The following is a 25,786-nucleotide window of genomic DNA, read 5'->3' as shown; positions in this document are numbered from 1 at the left end:
AGGTGTGCCCAGTTTGTATCGAGCACAGAGTTGATCTAGGGGAGTGGGAGGAGATCAAGTTAAAAAAACAGTTTAGGGTGGGATTAGCATTCTCCAACTAAGGGTTTGGACTTTTGAACTGAAAAGACAAAGCAAATCTGTAGCGGCGGCACTTTCTCTGACCATGTTTTCTTCTGTTCTGTGCCTCTGCAGTCCACTTAGCTACACGTGGTTGTGGAGGCACTTGAAACGTGGCTAGTGAGACAGAAGAACTGCATTTGTAATTCTATTTCATTTTAATTCATGTAAATTAAATAGCCCCATGCGGCTAGTAGCTACTATATTGGACAGTGCAGCCAGAGAGAGATCAGCCTGGCAGGAGGATCCAGGAGGCATCCGAAGGAGAAACAACGCAAGCTGTCTAGTTAGTAACCTACTCTGGTAGTCCTGGTGCAGGGTGGGTGGAGGCTGGGAAAGTGGGAAGGGAGAGAGAAAGACAGAAGTGAGGGAGGAGGAGATCGAAGTTTACCCTGTGGTTGGCCACTTCACCGTCTTTCCAGCCACTTTTCTGTCTACCTTCCTTCCCGCTGTCCCTTCCTCTTACACCCAAGCGCCTCCTATCTGTCACATGTCCCCAGAGCTCGCCCCAGCTTCTCTCTGCTCACCAGCTCTTCTCACACTCACTTCCTCAGCTTCAATTACAAGCTCTGTGTTAACAGCTCCCAAGTTTATACATGTAGCCTTAGATCTCTCCTCTCAACCCCAACCCCCTAGTATCGACACTTGGAAATCTAACAGATTCTTCGTCTTCCCCTCCTAATCATATTTCTCTTCCAGTTTTCTGAATTTTGGTAAATATAATCTCCATCCTCTCAGGGGCTCAAGCCGGAAACCTGAGAATCCTCCCGATCCCTTATTCCGACCTGATTCAGCCTGTCCCTTTCTCCTCATGTCTGTCGCTCCCCCCTGAGAATAGGCCACCACCTTTGTTCCCTGGACTCTCTCCCATCTCCCCATTCCCACTTGTGCCACCCATGATCTACTCTCTGAGCAGTTCCTTTAAAAACAGAAATCACACCAATTCGTTTCTTCTGTGATGTGTAATGGAATTTCCCCCCTGTTGCTTTAGCTATCATATTACTAAATGTCATAGGATAAAGGGTTAATTAATTTCAGTTGATTTATTTAATAATATTTATCTAGCTAATATTTCTATAACCCTGTTAAGTAGGTACAATTGAGAAATTTCATTGAAATATCCCTTCGGGCATATAGTCTAGTGAGACAGACATTAATCAAATAATTACATAAATAATTAGACAACTAAAATTGTGAGAGGTGACATTTAAAGATGAGTATGAGGTGCTCTGAGAGAATGTGAGAGGGAGACCTAAGCTACCAGCCAGGTCAGGAGATCATAAAGAGGTCACGCCTCTTTGTGGCGTGAGCCATGGAAAAGGGAGACAGGGAGATTCTAGGAAGTGGGAACTACAGGTGCAGAGATCGGGGGAAAATACTTTACTTTGATGGAACAGCATAGCTATTCAAAATGTTAATGGAATATAGTAACAGACAACCGCATTGGGGTGGAGTGTGGTCTTAAATTTTCCAGACCATGTGAAACAGCCTTTGGAAACTGACAAGACTGAACCTTTGTAGAACTTGAATAAAATGGTTCTGTTAAACCCTCTGACTTGAATGTGTTATCTCAAGTCAGTTCAGCAAGTATCTGTTGTCTTACTTCCCTAGGTATTATAGGTTAAAAACAGTTTTTTTCCTTCATTATTATAATCCAATTAAAATTATAGTATGTATACATAAAAATAGATGACATCATACTATGTATATTGTATCATACTATTACAATTTATATAATGCAAAATTAAGAGCTAAAATGAATGCTGTAGAACAGCAGTTCTAAACTTTTTATATTCTTACACTTTGAAGTATTTGTTTTTTATTTATTTATTTATGGCTGTGTTGGGTCTTTGTTTCTGTGCGAGGGCTTTCTCTAGTTGTGGCAGGCGGGGGCCACTCTTCATCGCGGTGCGCGGGCCTCTCACTATCGCGGCCTCTCTTGTTGCGGAGCACAGGCTCCAGACGCGCAGGCTCAGTAGTTGTGGCTCACGGGCCCAGTTGCTCCGCGGCATGTGGGATCTTCCCAGACCAGGGCTCGAACCCATGTCCCCTGCACTGGCAGGCAGATTCTCAACCACTGCGCCACCAGGGAAGCCCTATTCTTACACTTTATACCCTTAATAAAGTATTGACTCCAAAGAGCATTTTTATGTGGATATACCTATCAACATTAGATATTGATAGTATTATAACTTAAAACTGAAAAAAATATTAATTCATTTAAACATAACCAATAATAAACTCAGTATACATTAAAATAAATATTTTATGAGAAGTGACTTTTCTAAAACAAAAACATTAGTGAGAGGGTGGCATTATTTTATGTATTTTATAGATCTCTTTAAGAGAAGACAGCTCATTCTTCTATTTGCTCCTTTTAACTTCAGTTAAAAGTTGCAATATGTTGTTTTGGTTGAACTATATGAAATAGATACAGCCTTACACAGATAGGTAGGTAGAAAAGAGGGGAGTATTTTAAAGCCTTTTCAGGTAATTGTCGATATTCTTCTTTGAAACCACATTAAAACTCAACAACTGGTAGTTTCTTAAAGATTGCTTGTGATGTGGAATGCAAAACCGTTTCAGTGAACTTTTGTGTATTAAAAACCTGTCTTGCATCTTTTACGTGCTGTTGGTCTTCTGCATTTGCTCTTTGGAAAAATATCTATTCAGTTCTTCTGCCTACTTTTTAATTGGATTGTTTGTTTTTAGATGTTGAGTTGTATGAGCTGTTTATATATGTTGGATATTAACCCCTTACTGGTCATGTCATTTGCAAAGACCTTCTCCATTCAGTAGGTTGTCCTTGCAAAAGCTTTTTAAAGTTTAACTAGGCCCCATTTGTTTATTTTTGCTTTTGTTTCTTTTGCTTTAGCAGACGGATCCAAAAAGATATTGCTGCGATTTATGTCAAAAAGTGTTCTGCCTATGTTTTCCTCTAGGAGTTTTATAGATATCTAGTCTTACATCTAGGTCTTTAATCCATTTTGAGTTTATTTTTGTATGTGGTGTTAGAGAATGTTCTAAGTTCATTCTTTTACAAATAGCTGTCCAGGCACGTGAAAAAATGCTCAACATTGCTAATCATCAGGGAAATGCAAATCAAAACCACAATGAGAGATCATCTCACACTTGTCAGAATGGCTGTCATCAAAAAGAACAGAAATAACAAATGTTGGCGAGGATGTGGAGAAAGGGACCCTCCTGCACTGTTGGTGGGAATGTAACTTGGTGCAGCCACTGTGGAAAACAGTGTGGAGGGTCCTCAAAAAACTTCCATGTAACCCAGCAATTCCACTCCTGGGTATAAATCCGAAAGAAACAAAAATAGTAATTTGGAAAGATACATGCACCCCAGTGTTCATAGCAGCATTATTTACAATTGCCAGGGTGTGGAAGCAACAGGGATGGACTTGGATGGCATTACGCTAAGTGAAATAAGTCAGACAGAAAAAGACAAATACTGTATGCTATCACTTATATGTGGAATCTAAAAAGTACAACAAACTAGTGAATAAAACAAAAAAGAAGCAGACTCACAGATATAGAGAACAGACTAGTGGTTACCAGTGGGGAGAGGGAAGGAGGGAGGGGCAATATAGGGGTGGCGGGGGGCAGGGAATCTGTCTTGCATTTTGATTGAATCTTTACCCAAGCATGATTTTTATCACCATGCATAGGGCAGTTGGAAAATATTGGTTCATTGAGTTAAGTAGCTCTTACAAATGTTGACCCATTTCATTATACAATATGAAAAAAATACATTTGTTAACACACCTCCAATCTCCATTTCATCAGTCTCATCAGAAAAGCCATTGAATATTGGGAAGCTGTCAAGTTCCCAGTGGCAAACACAAGTTGTCTTAAATTCTAACATATACTTGCTTGAAAGCTCGAATTTTATCATTAGCAATAAATATTGTTAGTTGTTTTCCTTGAAACGACAGTTTCACTTTGTTCATTTTCGGGAAAATATCTGCCAAATACTCAAGCTTATATAACTGAATTTTGTGTCAGCTGTCTGTCAAGTAAAAGTGGTGTCTATGAAAAAAATTGACAACTCAAAAATTGCACGGCACTTTTCCTCAAGACCAGCATCATACTTTGATATGCAGCAGAAGTACTTTACGGGTACTTCCATTTCTTCACACAGAATATTAAAAATCCAGGTACTCAAGTGTCAAGATTTAATAAAGTTAGTAATTGTTACAGCTTCATCAAGAACATTCCTAAGTGAAGTGACTTTTTTACTGTGAGTAAGTAGTGGTGAACAATACGATGATGACTCATATAGTTTGGTGCCACTGCTGAGTTGTGCTAAGATGCTGGAAGTTTTTACCCACCGTGGCTTCTGTACCATCATTGCAGATGTTAACACAATGAGAAAAAGGAATAACATCTTAGTATTATTATAAAAATGTTTGTGACCTCATGGGCCCCCCTGAAAGGGTCTTAGGAATCCCCAGAGGTCCACAGAACACACATCCATTGGTACAGACAGTAGTCTGGTGAGGGAAGAAGAAACATGAACCCAGTTGTTAGGAAGGCTGCATGAGAGAAGAACTGAGCTAGACCTCGGAGGAGAATTAAGATTTGGATAGGTGGGAAAGAGAAAGGGTAGTGGTTTCAGGAGGGGAAATCATGTGCGCAAAGGAGGAGAGGCAGGAAGCAGCATGATACAGTCAAACGCTGATGAGAAAGCATGGTGGGATTGGAGAGTTAGGAATGGGGAGTGATGGTGAATAAAATGTAGGATATAATCAGATTATGAAACGTCTGAATACCTATGAAAAGTTTGCACTTTCTCCAGAGGGCACTCGGAGAAACTGAAGGATTTTGAATCCTGTGAGTTAAACATGTTGATTTAGGAACAACCATATGTATATATGTATAAATTGAATTGGCAAACAGGACAACTGGATGCAAGGAGACGGATTGGGATATTAATTGTAATCTAATTAGTGAAGGTCAAGAGCACAGACTAGGGTGATAGCAATAGATGTAACAGTGAAATGCAGACTAATTGCTTCAAAGGTAGAAGCAGTATGAGAACTAAAGACTAAAAAGTCAAAGGTTACCAGTATATTATATTTTATAACCCCAGTTCCTTGCCAAGGTCATTGTCTGTTAGGGAAATGGACAAAAACTGGGTGTTTCTGTAGAAGATCTCACATGAAACTTTTTCCTCCCCCCAAAATCAGAATGCTTCCTTTTTTCTGATAACAAGGACTATATCATTGAACACATTTCCTTTTTGCCCTGCTGCCAGAAGGCCTTGTGCCAATGTCATGTTCAAATCACAACAATTGCAATTGTCCCAATGGTTAGTACATTTCTTCCTCCTACTTTCTCTGGCCCTGATTCTCCATCTCTATTTATTTATTTATTTTTAAATAGAGGTATAGTTGGTGTACAGTATAATATGTTACAGGTGTGCAACACAGGTGATTCACAATTTTTAAAGGCTATACTCCATTTATAGTTATTATAAAATATTGGCTATATTCCCTGTTCTGTACACTATACCCTTGTAGTTTATTTATTTTATACATAATTGTACCTCTTAATCCCCTACCCCTATCTTGCCCCTCCCTCCTTCCCTCTCCCCAGTGGTAACCACTAGTTTGTTCTCTGTATCTATGAGTCTGTTTCTTTTTTGTTATATTCACTAGTTTGTTGTATTTTTAGATTTCACATATAAGTGATATCATACAGTGTTGGTCTTTCTCTGTCTGATTTACTTCACTTAGCGTAATACCCTCCAAGTCCATCCATGTTGTTGCAAATGGCAAAATTTCATTCTTTTTTTATCTCTTATCTTAATTTATAATTCATTAATCTTATTATTTTCATTCTGTTTGATGCCAGATGTCATAAGACCTCTTTCGAAAGAGATTGGAGGAAGCGGGATAATGTATTCACCCTTACCATATTTTATTCATTTCTGGGATGGGACCCTTTGCTTCAATCACAGTTTACTCAGAACCTGAAGAAAGCTAAAAAGCCTCTGACATCCAAAACCAAAGCACCAAGGCTTAATTTCAAAGAATCTCAACAGATTCAGTTAATCTGGTTGCCCAATTCAAAGCAGATATTATCAGTAAATAAAAGGGTAGTGGAATACCTATTAAAGACTGGTAAATTGATAACAAAAGAAGTGACTCCTCATAATCTGAGTAATGGCAGAGAGAAAAAGCAAGATGCAGGTGAAAGTTCCTAATGATTATAAAGTATGTGAATGCACTTAACACGGCTAGTTATCAATGAAGAACTGTTTCATGTTAAAATAGAGAACACCAAAAGCTCACATTTATTGAGCTTTTACTATGTTCTAGGCTCTGTGCTATTCCTTTACGTGCATCATCTCAATCTTCACAATAATCCTGCATTTCTTTCTATGATTTCCCCCTTTTACAGGTGAATAAATTCAGTTTAAAGAGATGAAATATATACACAAAGGCACAAAGCTAGTTATATGTGACAGAGTTGTGATTTGAACCTAGCTCTGCCAGATACCAAAACCCATGTTCTTTGTTCTTATTTGGGGCTATCTTCATTTTTACTTTTTTAATAAGAGCAGTAGTAGTAGTAGTAATACTAGTAGTAATTATGTTCAATATCCTCTCTTTAAGAAATCAAAAAATATTATGTACTATATTTGAGAAAATTTTGAGCACAAAAAGGTTGAAGTAACCTTTTACTTAGCATAAAGTTCATCTGAAAACTCATTTCCTCAGAGCATTTTATTTCTTGAAAATTCCCAATAATTGATGGGAGGAGGATTTTTTAAGGTGTTATTTATTATCTGTAGTCAGTTTAACATTTTTGTGCCATTGTTTTTCTTTTGTTTGTTTGTTTTTTAAATTTTATTTATTTTTGGCTGTGTTGGGTCTTCGTTTCTGTGCGAGGGCTTTCTCCAGTTGCGGCAAGCGGGGGCCACTCTTCATCGCGGTCCGTAGGCCTCTCACCATCGCGGCCTCTCTTGTTGCGGAGCACAGGCTCCAGACGCACAGGCTCAGTAGTTGTGGCTCACGGGCCCAGTTGCTCTGCGGCATGTGGGATCTTCCCGGACCAGGGCTCGAACCCGTGTCCTCTGCACTGGCAGGCAGACTCTCAACCACTGCGCCACCAGGGAAGCCCTGTGCCATTGTTTTAAATGAGTCACTTGGTTTTTTAAATTTTGTTTTGGAAACACCTCTGCATCCTCATTTTGATACCACAAGGAACAGCCATTCTTGTAAACTGCTTCTTGAGTTTCAAGAGAAAAAGTAACATCTTTGTAAGGCATTAACCAACTGCTAGGAGTTGTCACAATCCTTTGCTTTGCTGGGCACTAGATGCTCTGATTTGTTTTTCTTCTGCTTGCTTTGAATGAGGTTGCAAACATCAATTCCTAGAGAAGTGGTCTGAGAAGATTATGACCAAGGCACATACGGGGACATAACAGTCCGACAGGGGAGTCACAGTTGATGACAGGACACTTGTGCTGCAAACCCTGAGAGGCTGAAAGTAACTCAGGGCAGTTCTTAGATGGCAAATGGAAACCTCCTGTGAAAGATGAAGAGCTCTCTGGGAATGATGGATTGTAACTCTGAGGGAGTCTGAAGAAGAAGAATTACACAGGAACCCAGTAAGGAGCTGAACACTTGTTGCCTTAGTTACGCCCTCAGTTATACCTTGTGTCTTCTTCAGCTCAACAGTCTGAAGAGCAATATCTTGAAACTCCCTTTTCTGTTTATTCTCAGATCATAATCACATTTTGTGAGATTGGCTTTCATTCAAAGCATGAAATCTCAGGGACTGGTAACCCAGGCCCCATGCAACTCAGGTGACTAAGAAAAAGGGGCAGTTCACAGTTATGGATTTGGTGAATGGGAACTACCATTTAATAATTTTGAGTCATAACCATTTAATTTTCCAAAAACTGAAAATAAATATGCTATTGAAATAAGATTAATTAAGAGGAACAAGAGGGTAGGTGGAAGGAAACCTATGGTTATGAAGTCAAGCTAAAATTATTGTTCCTTTAGTCTAAGGAGCTTGTGTAGATGGAATAGTGTGAAAGTCCATTAAGTCATGCAGGATTTGGTTGTAGCAGTATTATTTTGGTTCTAACTGATTCCAGAATATGAGATTGGGAACTATTTCTTAAAGATCGAAAAATGTCATTTAGGACAACCATCTTGCCTGTGTGGAAAACCTACTGCACGTTCTTCCTCAGGAGGTGATACAAACTGAAAATGCTAATAGGGTCAAAAAAGTTTAAGGTAAATGGATTGATGTTAAATCCATAATTCGATATTAAAACAAAGCAAGACACTTTGGGGATATCGAAACCTTAAGAGGTCAGCCTCCAAGAGGATAACCATTCCCCTCACAAATGTCCTCTTGCACCACTTGTCTTGTTTCATCACATCCATCACTTTATCATTCCTGACTTTATTGGGAATGTCTTGCAGCTTAATCTCACCCAGATTTCTTTCACCAGTGTTACCTCTACCAGCTGAGAACAGTGCAAGCAGATGATGGCTTCTTCTAGAAAAGGGAAAGTAAGAAAACAACCCCTATAGGCCTTTTCACATTTTTCCTTTTCTTTTCCTTTTCTTTACTTGTTCGTCTTCTTTTCTGCAGATCACCTTTAAGGAAAGCTAAACAAAAGTTTTCAAAATGGTGTACCACCTGTGGGAAAACAGGAAAGCAAAACAAGTTTGAAGTCATGCTAATGCAAATCCCAATCCCAGCTAACTGTGGGTTTAAGGAAAAGTTCACTCAGAGTCCATCCTCTCTGAGAAGGCTCCAAACTAAGAATCTTCCTGCAATAGAAAGCTTATTATCTTCCCTGGTTACTTAACTCCTTTTAAGGAAGCTTTATTTTAAAGGTCATTTCAAAATTCTATTTTCATATTTCCTCTAGCCTGGTTCATAAATTTTAAGAATATAATATTTAAAAACATATGAGAACTCTGTTTGCTAAAACTACTGCTTCCCTGGCACAGGCTAGAGGGAAATATTTAACAATAATTATGCCTGAGGCATTATGCCTCCACCCTCACCCTGTGTTTGAAACGTGATGTTCTAATAATAGAACTCTAGAGTTTATTTTTACACAGGCAAAGGGAAACAAAGGCAAAATGCATATACCAAATCAGGAAGCCGTTGGTATGTGAACATTCCCTCATGAGTATTAAAAAAAGAAAAAAAAAAAAAGAAAGATGAAGAAGCAGCAGCAGCATTTTCATGGCACAATCTAATACTATTTATAAATGAACTATATCTATTTTTGATGGGAAATGACTGAAAATAGCCAGTTTCACTATTTGGAAACTACTTATAGCCATTTACAAATATAAATTAGCAAGACGATTTTTTTTTTCAGTTTTAATTTCTTTTTTTTTAACATCTTTATTGAGTATAATTGCTTTACAATGGTGTGTTAGTTTCTGCTTTATAACAAAGTGAGTCAGCTATACACATACATATATCCCCATATCTCCTCCCTCAGCAAGACGATTTTTTTAGGAATTTGTACATCATGGCTTCCCTGGTGGCACAGTGGTTAAGAATCCGCCTGCCAATGCAGGGGACACGGGTTTGAGCCCTGGTCCGGGAAGATCCCACATAACACAGAGCAACTAAGCCCGTGTGCCACAACTACTGAGCCCGTGCGCCTAGAGCCCGTTCGCCTAGAGCCCGTGCTCTGCAGCAAGAGAAGCCACCACAATGAGAGGCCCGAGCACTGCAACGAAGAGTAGCCCCTGCTCGCCGCAGCTAGAGAAAGCCTGTGCAACAATGAAGACTCAATGAAGCCAAAAATAAATTAAAAAAAAGAAAGAATTTGTACATCAGTTTTAAACTTGCAACAGAAATCATTTATAAACTAAATCAGCAGTAAGTTCTATATTCTAAAAAATTATGAGTCAAAATATATACTGATATTTGGTAGTTACACAGGGATCATGTAAACTGTACTGGAAAGTATGTCCAGGGGGCAGTGACCTTCCCAAACTAGTATCACACATTCCTGTTAAATGTCTACATTTCCAAAAACATGTCAGCATTGTTGAGCCTAGGGCTGGTAGACAGTGCCCTAGAGTATTTCTCTCTTCTCCTTTTGGGAAGTAACCATATGGGCTGCTTCTGTATTATCATTCACCCACTTGGTCCTTTGCCAGCGTGGTCTTTAGAATCTCATGAGTAAAAACCAAGAGAATCTACTGAAAAGGGATTAAATAATAATAAGTTCAGTTAGGTCAAGAATAGTAATTGGCATTTCAGAAAAGCATTAATTCAATTGGGCAGTACCCATAAAAATGTTAGTGCTCTCTAATTAAAAGGTGCAAATGAAAAAAAAAGGTATTTTAACTCTCATGGGAAAAGTGAAAAAGAGTGAAATCCAGTGAGGGAAAGGCACTTTCATACTCTGCTGTTGGAAGTGTTCATTTTTATAAATATTTTGGATGACAGTTTAGCAACATTTATATCAAAAAACCTCTAAAAGGCTAAGTCCCTTAAAATCTGCTTCTAGAATTTAGCCTAAGAAAATAGTAATTGAACATGTGCACAGATACATATGTGTAAAGATGCTCCTTGCAGCAGTGTTTATAAAAGCAACAAATTGGAAAGAACTTATATGTTCATCAGTGGAGGAACTGTTTGACTAAGTGGTATTGCAACTACTAAACACGATGGTGCAGAGCTTTTTCTCAAGCTAGAAAAATGGCTGTGATGGGTGTTTTTAGAACAGTACATATAGTATGGTATCATTTTAGTGAATGTGCATGTGTGTTTTTGTGTGTGTGAGAGAGAGAGATCCAAAATATTAAGAAGCTCGGCTCATCTCTGGGAGATGGGATTACATATGACTTTTATTTATTCCTTTATACTTCCCTGTATCTTCAAAAATTTTTTTGTATTGAGTATATATTACTTTTATCATCAGAAAAAAAAAAAAAGGTATATTTTCCTAAGAAAAAAGCAAACCAAGCTCCTGCTAAATGCAAAGGCTCAGCGGAGAACTCAGGGTGAACAAGACCCGGCCACTGGCCTTCAGAAGCTGATAGTGTGTTTAACAGAGTGGGGAAAGAGACAGTATGATTTGTACAAATATTATTCTGGGGCACTCCTAAGTTTACCCTGATTGTCACCGACAATGGATGTTCTTGGACTCTCTAACAGACTTGGAATCCTCACTTCTAGATACACCTCCACCTTGAATGAACAGCTTTTCCACTGCACTTCTTTCCCGCCAACACATTCTTGAGTGCCCCGTCAAAAACACTCGCACGCATATCCCCCAACACGCAATTGGCTGAGCTGACTTCCTGTGCGGCTCCCTTGTGCATCCGTGTACTTCTCCTTATCCCTGGTACTAACGTGTTACTTCCTTTTCTCCCACCCCTGCTTCTCATAATAGTAATCTCTCTACGTTCAGCGTTCAGCCTTCCATGCCTGCAGTTCTTGGCATTTTTCTTTGTACTTTGCATTTTCTCACTATCAAGTGTTCTTACAGGCTGAGGAGGTGATCTGAATAAAAGGAATAAAAATTGATGTAGTCTTGGGCTTCCCTGGTGGCGCAGTGGTTGAGAATCTGCCTGCTAATGCAGGGGACACGGGTTCGAGCCCTGGTCTGGGAAGATCCCACGTGCCGCGGAGCAACTAGGCCCGTGAGCCACAACTACTGAGCCTGCGCGTCTGGAGCTTGTGCTCCGCAGCAAGAGAGGCCACGACAGTGAGAGGCCCGCGCACTGCAGTGAAGAGTGGCCCCCGCTCGCCGCAACTAGAGAAAGCCCACGCACAGAAACGAAGACCCAACGCAGCCAAAAATAAATAAATAAATAAATAACATCATCCTTATTAGAAAAAAAAAGAATCCTCCCGCCAATGCAAAAAAAAAAAAAAAATTGATGTAGTCTCTGCTATCCCTTGCAGTAATTTTGCACACTTTTTTTTTCTTAAATAAATTTATTTATTTTATTTATTTATTTCTGGCTTCCTTGGGTCTTCATTGCTGCACGCGGGCTTTCTCTAGTTGCGTTGAGCGGGGGCTACTGTTCGTTGTGTGCAGGCTTCTCACTGCGGTGGCTTCTCTTGTTGCGGAGCACGGGCTCTAGGTGCACGGGCTTCAGTAGTTGTGGCTCGCGGGCTCTAGAGCGCAGGCTCAGTAGTTGTGGCACACGGGCTTAGTTGCTCTGTGGCATGTGGGATCTTCCCGGACCAGGGCTCGAACCCGTGTCCACTGCATTGGCAGGCGGATTCTTAACCACTGTGCCACCAGGGAAGCCCTGCACACTTTATAAAGAAAAAAATGTTCCACTATCTCTAACGCCTTGAACCTGCCTGGACTCTGCTACAGTTAGGGAAAACACCAGAATATATCTCATTTATAACTGCATGGCGTATAAATAAATTTTCATTATGTTCTGTATTTCATGGGATCTAAATATTTACATAAAGGCTCTTGCTTCTAAACTTTTGTTTCCCTAAAATTTGTGATATACAGGGATTCAAGGTTTACTGAAAAATAGAAAATCCTATATTTTCACTTTAGTTTTTTGCTATAATTAAAGTTTTTTTTTTCCCCCTGTTGTGTTCTTCCTGGAATTAACTACTTTGTTTTGCTAGTCTTAGAGACCGCAGAGAGCCACATGTGTTTTCCACATTCACATATCAGTTACTCTTTAATTATGTGAGTGTTTTGACATTGTTTATTTCTCATAGTGTAATTCCTCAACTATCATTGTTAGACAGTAAGACTTTTTGTGTGCTGCTTTCTGTAGAGGTTGAGACCATTAATCCAAATAAGCCTGGAATACTCTCTAATCTCATAGTAAATGACAGCCCTAACAGGGCAGGAATAAACTGTTTGGAAATTCTCTAGAATTTTTTAATCTGATACAATCAGATAATATCACTTGCTGTCCAAGGCAAGTTTCCAACATCCTTACACATAAACGAGAGTTTGAGCAAAGGTCCCAAACTGATTGCTTTGTATCCAGATCTTGGACAAATCATTTAAAATTTGCATTTTAAACTCTAGGAGTAGATGCCTCTGTTGTGAAATGGGACTTCCAATCTTGATTTTGCAGGGTTTATTTGAGGACACGTTTTGTTTATTTGAGGATGCTTGAGAAGTGTGAGTTTGGACACATGTTGAGCAGCAAGTTCTTTCCTGGACTCACCAAGTGCTGACGCCAGGGATTCCAGGAGGGTGCCTAGTGAGCTGGGCTGCTCATCTCTAAGTGACCTAAATGCCATGGAGCAGTTCCACCCAGGCAGCTGTTTCCCCAGATCCTCTCCTTCCCTAGCCCTTCTTTCTCCACCCAGAAGACAAGCCTCACCATCATGTAATCATCATGTGACCCTTCATGTACCCAAAGCTCCTGTTCAAGGAAAATCCAGATAACTTATGAGAAGTTTTCCTACCAAGTAATTTCAGTCATCCCTTGGTATTCACAGGGCGGTTACCAAAATCTTTGGATGCTCAAGTCCCTTATATAAGATGGTGTCGTATTTGCATATAATGTATACACATCCTCCCATGTCCTTTGATCATCTCTAGATTACTTATACTACCTAGTACAATGTGAAGGCTATGTAAATACTTGTGAATACAATGTAAATGTCATGTGAATAGTTGTTGGCACAGGGCAAATTCAAGCTTTGCTTTTTGGAACTTTCTGTAATTTTTTTTTTTTTAGTCTGACGTTGGTTGAATCCACAAATTCTGGCAGCGTAATTTTGCTGCTTGCATTTTTATCCTGATTTGGTTAAAAGAGCCCTTTGGGCTCTTTTGTTGAAGGAGATGCCCTACAAATAGAAGGAGGAAAGAAGCCAGCTGAGAGCAGGGAGACCTGGAAAACATCATTTGGGTACATCACACCCAACCTTTCTTATTCCTTCTCTCCTACACTACTCTGCCAGGAGCTTATTTCTCAGACGTCCCCTTGCTCAGACCAAGCATGTCTCTCTTCCCAAGTGTGAAATGTCAAAGCCAACAGTTAAAGACAGAGGTGGTCAGGTCACTCTTCTGCAATGGTTGGCAGCATTGTTTTTGTTTATTTTGATATAATGACAAATGAACATGGATAGTCTTTTTAACCACCGCAGTCTTTAAGTACAGCTTTGGGTCAGATTGCTGCAAATGAGTAAATGGATGCTAAATTGGTGGAATCTAGTGTCCTCGGAACCAGAGAGGGCAATGGCTATGAACAAATAAAACATATTATAGACTCTAAACTGTAATTAGATATTTACTTGATATTTTTTCCAGGAAGAAAGAAGTATTAACAGCTAGAGACTCTGCTTACTTCCTTGGCATTAAAGACATTTGCCTAAGACCCTCAGGGTAACAATAAGTTACTCTGATGAGTATAAGAATTAATAAGTTTCCTAGTGGGGAAGTCAGTAACCATACGTAAGCTCCAATCTCTAAAATGATTTGACCTGATAAATTTTAAACCATCTCTTAAAGTATTTTTAAACTTAAGCTGCTGAACAGGAAAGATTGGGTTTCAGGGGTTTTTTGTATTTCATCTTGGTGCCATTTGACTTGGTAGAAAAGACTAAAGATGAAATTTTGAGCAGATTTTGAGAGGTTAGGACTAGAATAATCCATCTCTGAATAATCAGTCATTTTGAAGAAGATTATCAATATTTATCCTAGGAAACTGTTAAAACTTTACTTCAAAACTTTAGAAGAGGATATTTTTTGTAATTTTTTTTTAGTTTTTTTGTCATTTCAATACCTGTTGGATGAGTCAGGCCTATAGTGGAACTTATAACGGAAAAATCCAGCCTTTTTTTTTTTTTTTTCCAAACAGTACTGTTTTGTTCATAGTTGAGTCTTTTCTATCTTTTTCTCTTCTATATTTCTATTTCCTGTTTGTTAGATATTCTTTCTAGCCCAGCGTTTTGTTTCTCCCTTCTCTTCCCAGTCACCTAGTGGAATGTTTTCTGCCAAGAGATGGGAAACGTGGATTTCACAGCCGTACGAAGTTGGCACTCTTTCCCCCGGCATTGCGTTCTAATAATACCATATCAGAGTCTGACCTAGTTATTTCATACAGACAACTCTCGTCAAGCCAGTGGCATTTTCCTCCAACAAAAGGCCATGGTCTTCTATCATACAGGAGAGACGTGCATACAGACCAGATTATCTGGGAGCTTGCTGCCAACCCGTGTGGCTGAGCAAGGGCTGTGTGGGGAGGAATGCCTGGAGCCATGTGCAGATGTGGTTCTCATTCCAGGCCTCATTCTTCAGAACTTGACTTCAGTGAGCTCCTGTCGGACGCCACCAAAGAAAGGCAGCAGAATGTGGGCTCCAGAGAGCAAGCTGCTTTGTACACGTTTCAGACGTCTGTAATAATGACCAGGTTTTCGTGACTATATTCCACCTTACTCCACTTCCCCTCTGCCTCATAGTTTTTTCCTCTCCACACGGTTTTCCTCTAGCAACTGCCCAGGTTGTAACCAATAGTAACATCTTCACTGAAAGGAAGAGAAATTGAAGAGAGGGACCTCAAGAACTCCATGGCTGACATGAAAATGACAGGCCTTAGCATTTTTGTATAGCTTTTTTTAAAATGTATTTTTAAAGTAATTAATTAATTATTTTTAATTGAAATATAGTTGATTTACAGTGTTGTGTTATTTTCAAATGTACAGCACAGTGATTCAGTGATATATATATATGTTCTTTTTCAGATTCTTTTCCTTTATAAGTTGTTATAAAATACTGAGTAGAGTTCCCTGTGCTATACAGTAGGTCCTTGTTGGTTATCTATTTTATATATAGTAGTGTGTATATGTTACTCCCAAAGTCCTAATTTATCCCCCCCACCCTTTCCCCTTTGGTAACCATAAGCCTGTTTTCTGTGTCTTGTATAGCTTTAAATACTCTTAAAGTTTACTGGTTTTAAAGAGCTGAAATTGGAAATAAAAGAATTGGGTGGTAGCCTCAGCCTGGGACACTCATGTGTCTGTTTTTCTGGCCCCTCAGCGCCCTGGCTGGGAAAGGTCTCAGGCCAAGTCACACTGTTTAGCTGCTCTGTGGTGGAAAAGAGGAAAGGAGGGACAAGTATCAGTTTGTATATGTTTAGCAAAAAAATACATCTTCTCAAAAGTGTGAAGAAAACGGGAAACTGGTGGTGGTAAAATAAGGTGATTTGTGTAGTACTAACTGATGCTGAATGAAGAGAAGAATTAATCACATTTAATAATTAAGTGGTTCCACGAAATGACTGCAAAATGCAACCTCCCCATGACTTTTAATGGAAAAAAAATGGAAAATTGAAAAGTATTACCTATCAGTTAAAAAAAATTCCGATTCTTAAACAACATTCACATAAGCAGTCTGACCAGCTGTGTGAGAAACACAAACTCAAGCCTTTCCTTAGAGCAAATTAAAACAATTCTATCCAAATCCTTAAGGTAATAGAGATTGTTTTAAACTGTATTAGGTCTGTGTTCTGCCCTTATGGCTTTGTTTTTACGCCATAAGGCTTTTAAGCTCTAAATTAAAGGCTCATTTATTTGTTCTTGTTGCTGGGATTTTTGTTTGCTTGTTTTTTGCTAGGAGTAAGGGGGTATCTTGTGTGGATTTGGGGACAAATACCAACGACCAGTGTATCTTTTGTGTGTATCAAAGCATTTTCTGGCATTTGCTTAACGTTATAAAATGATACTTTCTATAAAGTGATGGGGTTCAGAGAGAAGTCATGAAAATTGATGAAAAGGTGGCAAAGGTAGGATGAGATTTTCATAAACAGTGCTTTGTCTTAGATTTTTTTCTCTTGTTAAATGAACTTTGGTCCTTCAGATAGGCATCTCTGGTTACTGTGTTCATTTCCAGGCTTGATACTCCTTTTGCTCATCCAGGTGGGAATAATTCTGGGATAACTGTGTTACATTCATAATGCTGATACTTTCCCACACATTTGTAGAATAATGCTAACCTGCTCAATTCAAGGACTTCTTTCACCAAGAACAGACTATGCTTGCAAAGATTCATGTGATCATGCCCTCTTGGTCAAGTAACTAGTTATGGATTTATTTCTCTTTCTCTGTAAACATACTGATGTATCTATTAAAGCTAGAAAATAAACACTTATAAATGGGCACTTTTCAAAAAACTATATTAAAATTTATTTTTCTATTCCACACAGGAAGAATTTAATGGAAAATCTGACTCCCTCTTTTTTAATGATGGTCAGCGAAGAATCGACTTTGTTCTAGTGTATGAAGATGAAAGTAGAAAAGAGACCAATAAAAAGGGTTCAAATGAAAAACAAAGGGTAAGTTTTTTATCCTATTTTCTTTTTATTCCTTATAATATTGTGAAATGAAAAAATGAAGTGCTATTTTTATGTAAGCAATAAAGTGAAACTGGTGTTTGAAATATTATACAACAAACATAACTTCATATTTTCTCTGTTCATCATTCCCTCAAGGCATAGTAACAGAAAAAAAATTTTTTTTAACTTTTTAAAATTTGGAACAGAATCTTCCTCAGGCTCTTAAGCTGAAGGTGGAATTTCTTCAGAGGAATTGCACTTTCTATCTGTAGAAGAGATTTACATTAAAAGCACACTTGGCGATTTGCAACTAGGTATGAAAGGAAGCTAATGATTAACAATGACAGCAAGTGTAATAACAACCAGCATTCAGGGAGTGCTAACTCATGGATGGTCCGTGCGTTTTGCATGCATTTTCTCATTTAATCCTGAGAACAGTCTATGAGGTGCCTTTTATTTTCATACCATCCTGGATGACAAACTTGATCCATAGGTTAAATGACTGCCCAAGTTCATGGACTCTAGTGTAAGAACTGGTGGAGCTATGGTTCAAACTCTTGTCTTGAATCTCGAACCTGTGCTCTTGACCTCTCCCACTTTCTGTCACCTCCCTTCCTTCCCTTTCGTTCATTGCCAGTCAAGCTGCTCCTTGCCTTTCCTTTGCGTCAAGCTCTTTCAGGTAACAGGGCCATCTTAATCTCAAGATATTAAGCGATTTAGTAGGCTAGGGTTATAACAACTTCCTGGAACTTCTTTAGCTGAACCCAAACTGCATTAGACTAAAACAGGACAAAAAAGAAAGCATAGGAGTTCCCTGGTGGCACAGTGGTTAAGAATCCACCTGCCAATGCAGGGGACACGGGTTTGATCCCTGGTCTGGGAAGATCCCACATGCTGCAGAGCAACTAAGCCCGTGCACCACAACTACTGAGCCTGTGCTCTACAGCCTGTGAGCCACAACTACTGAGCCCACGCGCCTAGAGCCTGTGCTCTGCAACAAGAGAAGCCACCGCAATGAGAAGCACGTGCACCGCAACAAAGAGTAGCCCCCGCTCGCAGCAACTAGAGAAAGCCCACGTGCAGCAACGAAGACCCAACACAGCCAAAAATAAATAAATAAAAAAATAAATAAATTTATTAAAAAAATGAAAGCATACGTGTTAAGTGTCACTTTTACCTATTTTGAAAATCACTTCCTCATTCTTTGTTTTTTTTCCTCACATCTGTGCTGTTACACACACACAACTATTTTGTCCCTCTCTGGACTTTCTCTCTGAAATATATCATCCTTAAATCTATTGATTTCTGTCTATTCTTTCAAACCAAGGATGAAAACTGCTTAAAATGAAGCAATCCTGTTTTATTTTGGTTTTTTGTTTGTTTTAGGAAGGGTAAGTTTGGAGGCTTGTGTTAGCATAGTGTCACAGAATGAGCCCAGGCTTTGGAACCTGACATTCAAATTCTAATTCTGCCACTGTATTATATGAAATAATTCTAGTTGAGGTAACACTAGCCTCGGATTACAGTGTCTTAATAAAATAAAAGTTTACTTATTGCTCGTGTCAATCAAATGTGGCATCCCTATTTGGCACAATGGTTTGGGGGTACAGGCAGGGCTTTGTCCCTTGCAGTCATTCAAGAACCCAGGCTGACGCAGAGGCTTTGCCATTTTCAACAGGTAGTTTCTAAGATCATCCTGGGCATCAATAAATGGTAGATGGGATGAGAGAGAGAATGAAGAAAGTACTCGTGCTTCTTTACCTCTTTGGACTGGAACTGACTATATCAGTTGTGTTCACATTCTGTTGGTCAGAACTCTGGAAGGTGGAAAGCATAGTTTCTGGCCGGAGAGCCATTTCTCAGTAGGAACTCCATGCTGTGGACGGGGAACATGAGTTTTTGGTGGACAGCGGCTTGTCTTTGCCACAGCTACCAACTGGCTGTGTGACTTGGATGAATTTTCTTATCAGAATCGTATTTTTTTATTATTTTTGAGATGCCTATTATTTTTACATTTTGACATCTCTGAAATCAGGGTACATCTTAAAAAAGGTGTATCATAATTTCATTGGCTGCATTTTTTCTTATTGGTACATAAAATATTGGCTCACCATACAACCAATGACATCTTAGATTTAGGAAAATGGGAATCCCAGTACCTAGTCCAGAGGATTATGGTTAGGATTAAATAAAACAATTAAATTAAATAGATGTTAATTCTTACACCTTCCCTTTTATTTGGGGGTTTCTTAAATGCACTGGTATGAAAAGGCATCACTCTCCTGTTTTTATATAATTTTATCACTAGAGGAAACTAGCTTACAGTATTTTATCATTTTCCTGTGGACACTAAGATATCTTCTCTGCAGTCATGGTCACCATCAAATATTTATTAGGCATCCATATGCCAATGGAACAGAATTGAGCACTATATAAAGTAAGTTAAACAAACCTAATCCATTAAAGTATAGAGGAAACAGTTCTAGTTTTAGACAAGAGCTGCTCTGCCATGGTAAAGGAGTCCTAGAGCCTCTTACATTATTAATAAGGTCTGCATTTGCTTTACACAGAAACGTAGGTCCTGGAGTAACTCTCATAAATCAAGAGAAAAAAATCATCATTAATTTTGGCAATTCCTGAACTCATGACTTGATACACCATGATGTTGGCTTTTATAAGCTGTGCTTTGAAGTGTTTTGAGTCTCTGTTTATACATATTACTTAATTTCGAATTCAAAGCTCAGCTTTGGAATCACATTTTTATTAATTGGAAAATCATTTGCGCGTTCCATCATACTCCCTGTCAGGACGTATTCAGGATTTAACATAACGCCAAGGAAAGGCAATTTCAAAATTCTTCTTTCTTTGAGAGGGAAAAAAGAAGTATGTCTAAATCATATTGATTTCCTAAAACAACACCAAGGTTGACTTTGCCAGGGGCTGATCTAAAAAGTATTGTTAAATTCTTGTTTAGAGGTGGAGAAAGATAGAACTGATAGGGCTATGAGTATTCAAAACATAGAAGAGCAAAAGGCTGCATCTGCACATGAGCAAAATAGAAATTATTTTTCTATATCAAACTTCCAAATATCATGTAACTTTGTCCCCTTTTATTAGTGAAAATACCTCAGAACTTCACACCTCCCTTTAAAAAGCATAAACCATTTACGTTTAGATTACACATGAGGATGATCATAAGTTGTTCCAATAATAAGTGTTCGCTTAGCTAGTACTGCTGTCTGTGGCACAGCATCAGTTTGAATGTTTTTTTTTTTTACTGAAATAACAGGAAAACCAAACTCAAAATGGGTTAAATGCTAAAAGGAAATAATAATTCTCTCATTTAAGAAATAGCCTGGACATAGGAACATTTCTGAGTTAGGTAATTTATTGGCTTAATGAGGTCATCAGGAATTGAGGTTCATTTCATTCTTCCGCCCTGCCATCCTCAAATGTTGGCTGTTCTTAAACTGTCTTCACTTTGTTACATGATGTTTGCTGCATTTCCAGACATCCAGAGGCAGAAAGAGGGAATGCCCTTTCTCATGGTCCTTTTGAAGGGGGAAGAAAGCTCCCCTCTTTCTTTTACTGTTGATTGTCTATCACAGGTCTATTCCTAAACCAACTACGGCAAGATGAATGGAATTACCATCATTAGCATAGACTAATCAAGATTAGTCTTTCCTCTCTTGAATCACGTGATCACCCAGTATCTGACAGACCATCAGGCTTTTCTTAGTAATGAAGAAGGGAGAATGGCTGTTTAATAGGCAGCCAGCAATGTCTGGCACAGCACATGATTAAATATATATAAATAGGTTTGCTCTATGTTGTGAAGAGCAAAAATGTTTTAAATAAAACAAATTCCCATGTATTTCTCAAACTCTTCCTGCTCAGTTTTGTTAGTCATGCTCTCTTCCATTTCCTTTATCCAAGACTGCTAACCAGTGGCAGAACTGATCTATTCTGAATTTCATTTTGTTTGACACTTGGCCTCCCTTCAAAAAGATGTGTTTATGACCAAGTAATGGTATAATGCAGGTGATGGTAAAGAAGGTAGAAAGGTCTAGATAGCACAATAACAGTATAAGAAATCCTGAATGTGTTATTATTTATCGATATTTACTTTTTTATCAGCAGAATCCATTCCTAAAAGTTGATGGAAAGTTTATTTCCTTGAAGGTGATGAAAAGTTTATATATGGAAGTATAAGTTTGTATTGTATATCTGACCTTAAGAACTCTTTAGTGGATCTGGCCAGTGGCGACTACAGAATAAGAAATTTCCCAAAAAATGAGTGTTGAATTAAATTATATGCAAACTTTCAAATTATGTGAGACAACTGACTAATTGGTTACAGGTCCTTTGAGCGTTTTTCTTTTTTTAATTTGTTTATTTTATTTATTTATTATTTTTGGCTGCGTTGGGTCTTCCTTGCTGCGTGCGGGCTTTCTCTAGTAGCAGCGAGCGGGGGCTGCTCTTCGTTGCGGTGCGCGGGCTTCTCACTGCGCTGGCTTCTCTTATTGCGGAGCATGGGCTCTAAGCGTGTGGGTTTCAGTGTGGCTTATGAGCTGTAGAGCACAGGCTCAGTAGTTGTGGCGCACGGGCTTAGTTGCTCTGCGGCATGTGGGATCTTCCTGGACCAGGGCTCGAACCCCTGTACCCTGCATTGGCAGAGAGATTCTTAACCACTGTGCCACCAGGGAAGCCCCCTTTGAGCTTTTAAAACTGTTATCCATTGTTTTAGATGACTTATCCTGAGGCTGGAACTCTACCCAGAAGCTAAATGAGATCTCTTTGCAAATGGTTAAAACTTCATCAAAAAGTTCTAATATGTTGAACACAGTACGTCACTCCATTTATTGAGGTTTTACATACTTTAGTAAAGTTTTATAATAATATCTATGAGGATCTTATACATTTTATTAACTATTATATTAAATTTTTGTTGCTGTTGTCAGACACATTTTAAATTGCAGTTTGTGATTTATTATTGTGTGTGTTAAAAAAGAAGTCTACTGGTTTTTTATAAGTTGTATCTAGTTACCTTGATAAACTTTTTAGTTCTAATAGTTGCTAATGCTTGTTTTAAATTTTCTCAGAAGACCATATGTCTACAAGTGACAGTTTTGCTGTACCTTTCTTTATACTTCATTCTTTTTCTTGTCCAAGTGATATGGCTAAGACCTCTTGAATAAAACCAGTAACACATAGTAGTCACCACTGTATTCCTGATTTTGGTGCAAATGGTTCTAAAATTTCACCATTAAATATCACATTTACTATAAATTTTTGGTAGTTTTCTTTTAAAAAGTTAAAGGAGTTCCCTTCTAGTCCTAGGTTGCTGTGAGTTTTTATAATTGGGTTTTAAAATTTATCAAATGCTTTTTTTTTTGTATCAAGGTGATCACATTGCTTTATTTGTCAGTAAGTCTTATGTGCATTAAGTGTATGATTATTTGTGGTTAATAAGATGATAACTAACAGTATAGATAACTCAAACATCATTCACTGTTGGCTTTAAAATGCAATGTATAATTTTTATAGTCATTAGCTTCCTGCTTATGCTAATACTACATTAACATAGTTTACTTATAATTCATTAAAAAGTATTTGAGGTCACTTACAGACTATACCAAAAATATAGATGAGGAAATCAAGGTGACAGAAATGTAAAAGCCAGAAAAATAAAATGAAGCCATGTGTCAAAGTAATAAACAAAATGATTTATTATTAACCATAAGGTCCTGTTCAGAAGTTAAGAGTTCATCTGCAAATTTGCCTCTGAGTTTCCTAGTAGCCAAAGAAAATAGAGGATGTTGTCAATAGCATGGTTTAAAGTTTCAACACAATAAAAACAAAACTGGTTGTTAAGAAGAAATACAATCTTTCTGGTCTAAAGATCCCCCAGAAAGAAATTTGTCCCATGGAGCCTCCTAAAGGGGAAGGCATGATTGAGTCGACTTAATGTTGCCGTACACTCTCCAAATTGAAAAAATAAAGGGATGGCAGAAGGGGATTATGAAGAATCAGAATAATATAAAAAAATTCCTGGTAATGACATATTTGCTACAAATAGTCCATGAAAAATATTAGGCTAGGTTAAATGATGATGGCAACCAGTGTTGGGTGGTCTCACCTTCTCAGATAACTTTTGGTAGGTGTTCTGTTTTTTGTTTTCGGATATGAAATCAGGTTTAGCTTTAAGTCCTTAAAATTTTAGACAAAAGCAGGGAGCTCTTTATATTTTTATCTCCTTCCTTTACACCCTACTTGCTTAAACTAAGATTGTAGGTTAAAAGGAATAAATTAAATTAGAATCAGCAGTTTCAAATTACAACTACAAGATGTGTTGCTGGTATAAGCATATTTGGTTTTATTTTTGAGTACTCAGCACAAGAGCAGTGAATCCGAATCTTGATTCTTATTTCCAAAATGGGAAGTGTCCTTGGGCTCAATCCTTAAAAACAGACAAACAAGACAGTGAAATCCTGAAAAGTGAAATCTGATTATCCCATTTCATCTCAGAAAGATGTGGAGAAGAGACAATCCTTTTCCAGATTAGTCCTTCTGAGTTAGTTTTGAATGAAGCTGTCGTTTGCCCTGGTCCCAACAGTCACCTGTGTCTCACTTTTTTAAAGGGTCGTCTGTAAAAGGGTGAAGGGTTGGGAAAAATCAACTATACCAAATTCTCAGGCTTGAAGGGGATAAATAATCATAAAAGAAGGCTGCTTATATGCACAGAAAAGATGTGTCCTAAAAAAATAGTATAAACTTGTCTGATGATAAGAGTCATCTGCTTTGCTTGTTAAAACTAGATTATCCAGGCCCCATCCTGTGCATACTGAGCCAGAATCTCCAGGAGAGGGGCCCTAGAATCTGCATTTTAAGCAAGCACTCCAGGTTGTTCATATAAACAGGTAGGTTAGTTTGGAAAACATTGCCCTGAAGTGTTTACAGTAGTTATCTTAGTGGATTGATAACAGATGATTTTTTTCCTTCTCAGAAAATGTCTGTTTTCTAAGTTACCATTTGTTTATTTTTGTAATTACACCAAAAATGTTAATTTAAAAAGAAAAGTTGGAAATAAGCTTCAGGTAAATATTCACTTCCTTTCTATGCTTACCATTTAGGATGCTCGTCTGTTTTCTGTCCCTCGTGAACATACGTCACCTACTTGAGAAATCCCTCATCACATCGGTCCGCTAACGTTCAATGTTTTATCACCAACACGTGAATTTAAATTAAGTCCCGATTAAATAATTTATTCCTGCTTACCAAACCTTCTTACGCACATGATATATAAGTAATAAGAAGCACTTTGAGTAATGAGAGTAGTTTTTTTGCACAAATTAAGTACCTTTGGCTTATTTCTCATCCATCTTCGTAGGCGTAACAAAGATTGGCAGGTTCAAAAATACAGTGATGGCACCATCAGTATTTTTCCTAACAAAGCTGGAAGAATATTTGAAATTAATCTATTCATATATTTCATTAATCCCTACTGGTTTATGCTGATTTATTATCATCACAGTGTATTTAGTAATCTTACTTCTTAGACATTGCAACCCCTGCTTTTTATGCATAAAAGCTAGGTGACATAAAGCAAATGGTAGAAATTGGTGTTTAAAATCAGTATTATTACTGTATAATTCAAAAGCAAGTCCTTCCCAACAATGACTTTATTAAGCCAAATGAGATGTGTAATCTCAGGTGCTTAGGGGACAGAAAGCTGCCTTAATTATGCCAGTCTGTCCTTTGTGATTTTGATTGCTTTATTCTTTATTTCTCTGACAGCTTTATTAACATCCCAAAAGAGGTATGAATAAAATTCCAGTTTCTGGGGTGGGATAAGTGCTCTTGTCCTTCTCTACTTAAAACCCCCAGTACCATTCTCCACTGACAGTAGTAGAATCATATGCATCTTTTTGTGATGTCCATAAGTCCTCAATGATTACAGTCACTTTGGATTTGCTAGAAGTAGGTTAAAAAAAAAAAAAAAAGATCCAGGTTAAAGTCCCAGTGAATTTGCTCCCCTAGAGATAGAGGAACTTACAGCACCATCTAGTATATGGCTGAGCTTTTTTCAGAGCCAGTGAGTCTGGTTTAGTCATTTTGTGCTGCCAAATACACATCATAGACTATAAACATAGGTTTAGGTTCTTACATGTAAGGGTTCCAATAAGGCACATAGATAATTTTTAGCTAAAAATTGTGTGGCCTCAGATATTCATTTATTCAACAAATATTTATTGAGCAATGGCTATGTCAGGCAATGTGCAATATTAATTTTCTTTCATTTTTAACATGGAAGACAGCTCTACCCTAATTTTTTTAAATGTCAAGAACACTGTTACACTCTTTGACATAAACCACAG

General features: G+C 38.1%; 1 protein-coding gene across 3 annotated transcripts in view; it reads left to right on the top strand.

The window, feature by feature from the left end:
• The window catches only part of ANO6 (anoctamin 6), a 224,993-nt gene that overhangs the window by 101,603 nt on the left and 97,604 nt on the right, over positions 1–25,786 (top strand). For all 3 annotated transcript variants that reach the window (XM_061206584.1, XM_061206583.1, XM_061206585.1), the window contains one exon: positions 17,280–17,408. In XM_061206584.1, coding sequence (XP_061062567.1) covers positions 17,280–17,408 — 129 coding nt within the window. The remainder of the gene's footprint in view (positions 1–17,279; positions 17,409–25,786) is intronic.

This window comes from Eubalaena glacialis, chromosome 11 (assembly GCF_028564815.1).
Source record: "Eubalaena glacialis isolate mEubGla1 chromosome 11, mEubGla1.1.hap2.+ XY, whole genome shotgun sequence".
Lineage (NCBI taxonomy): Eukaryota > Metazoa > Chordata > Mammalia > Artiodactyla > Balaenidae > Eubalaena > Eubalaena glacialis.
Note: the sequence above shows the minus strand (reverse complement) of the source record. Positions and strands in the feature narration are given on the sequence as shown.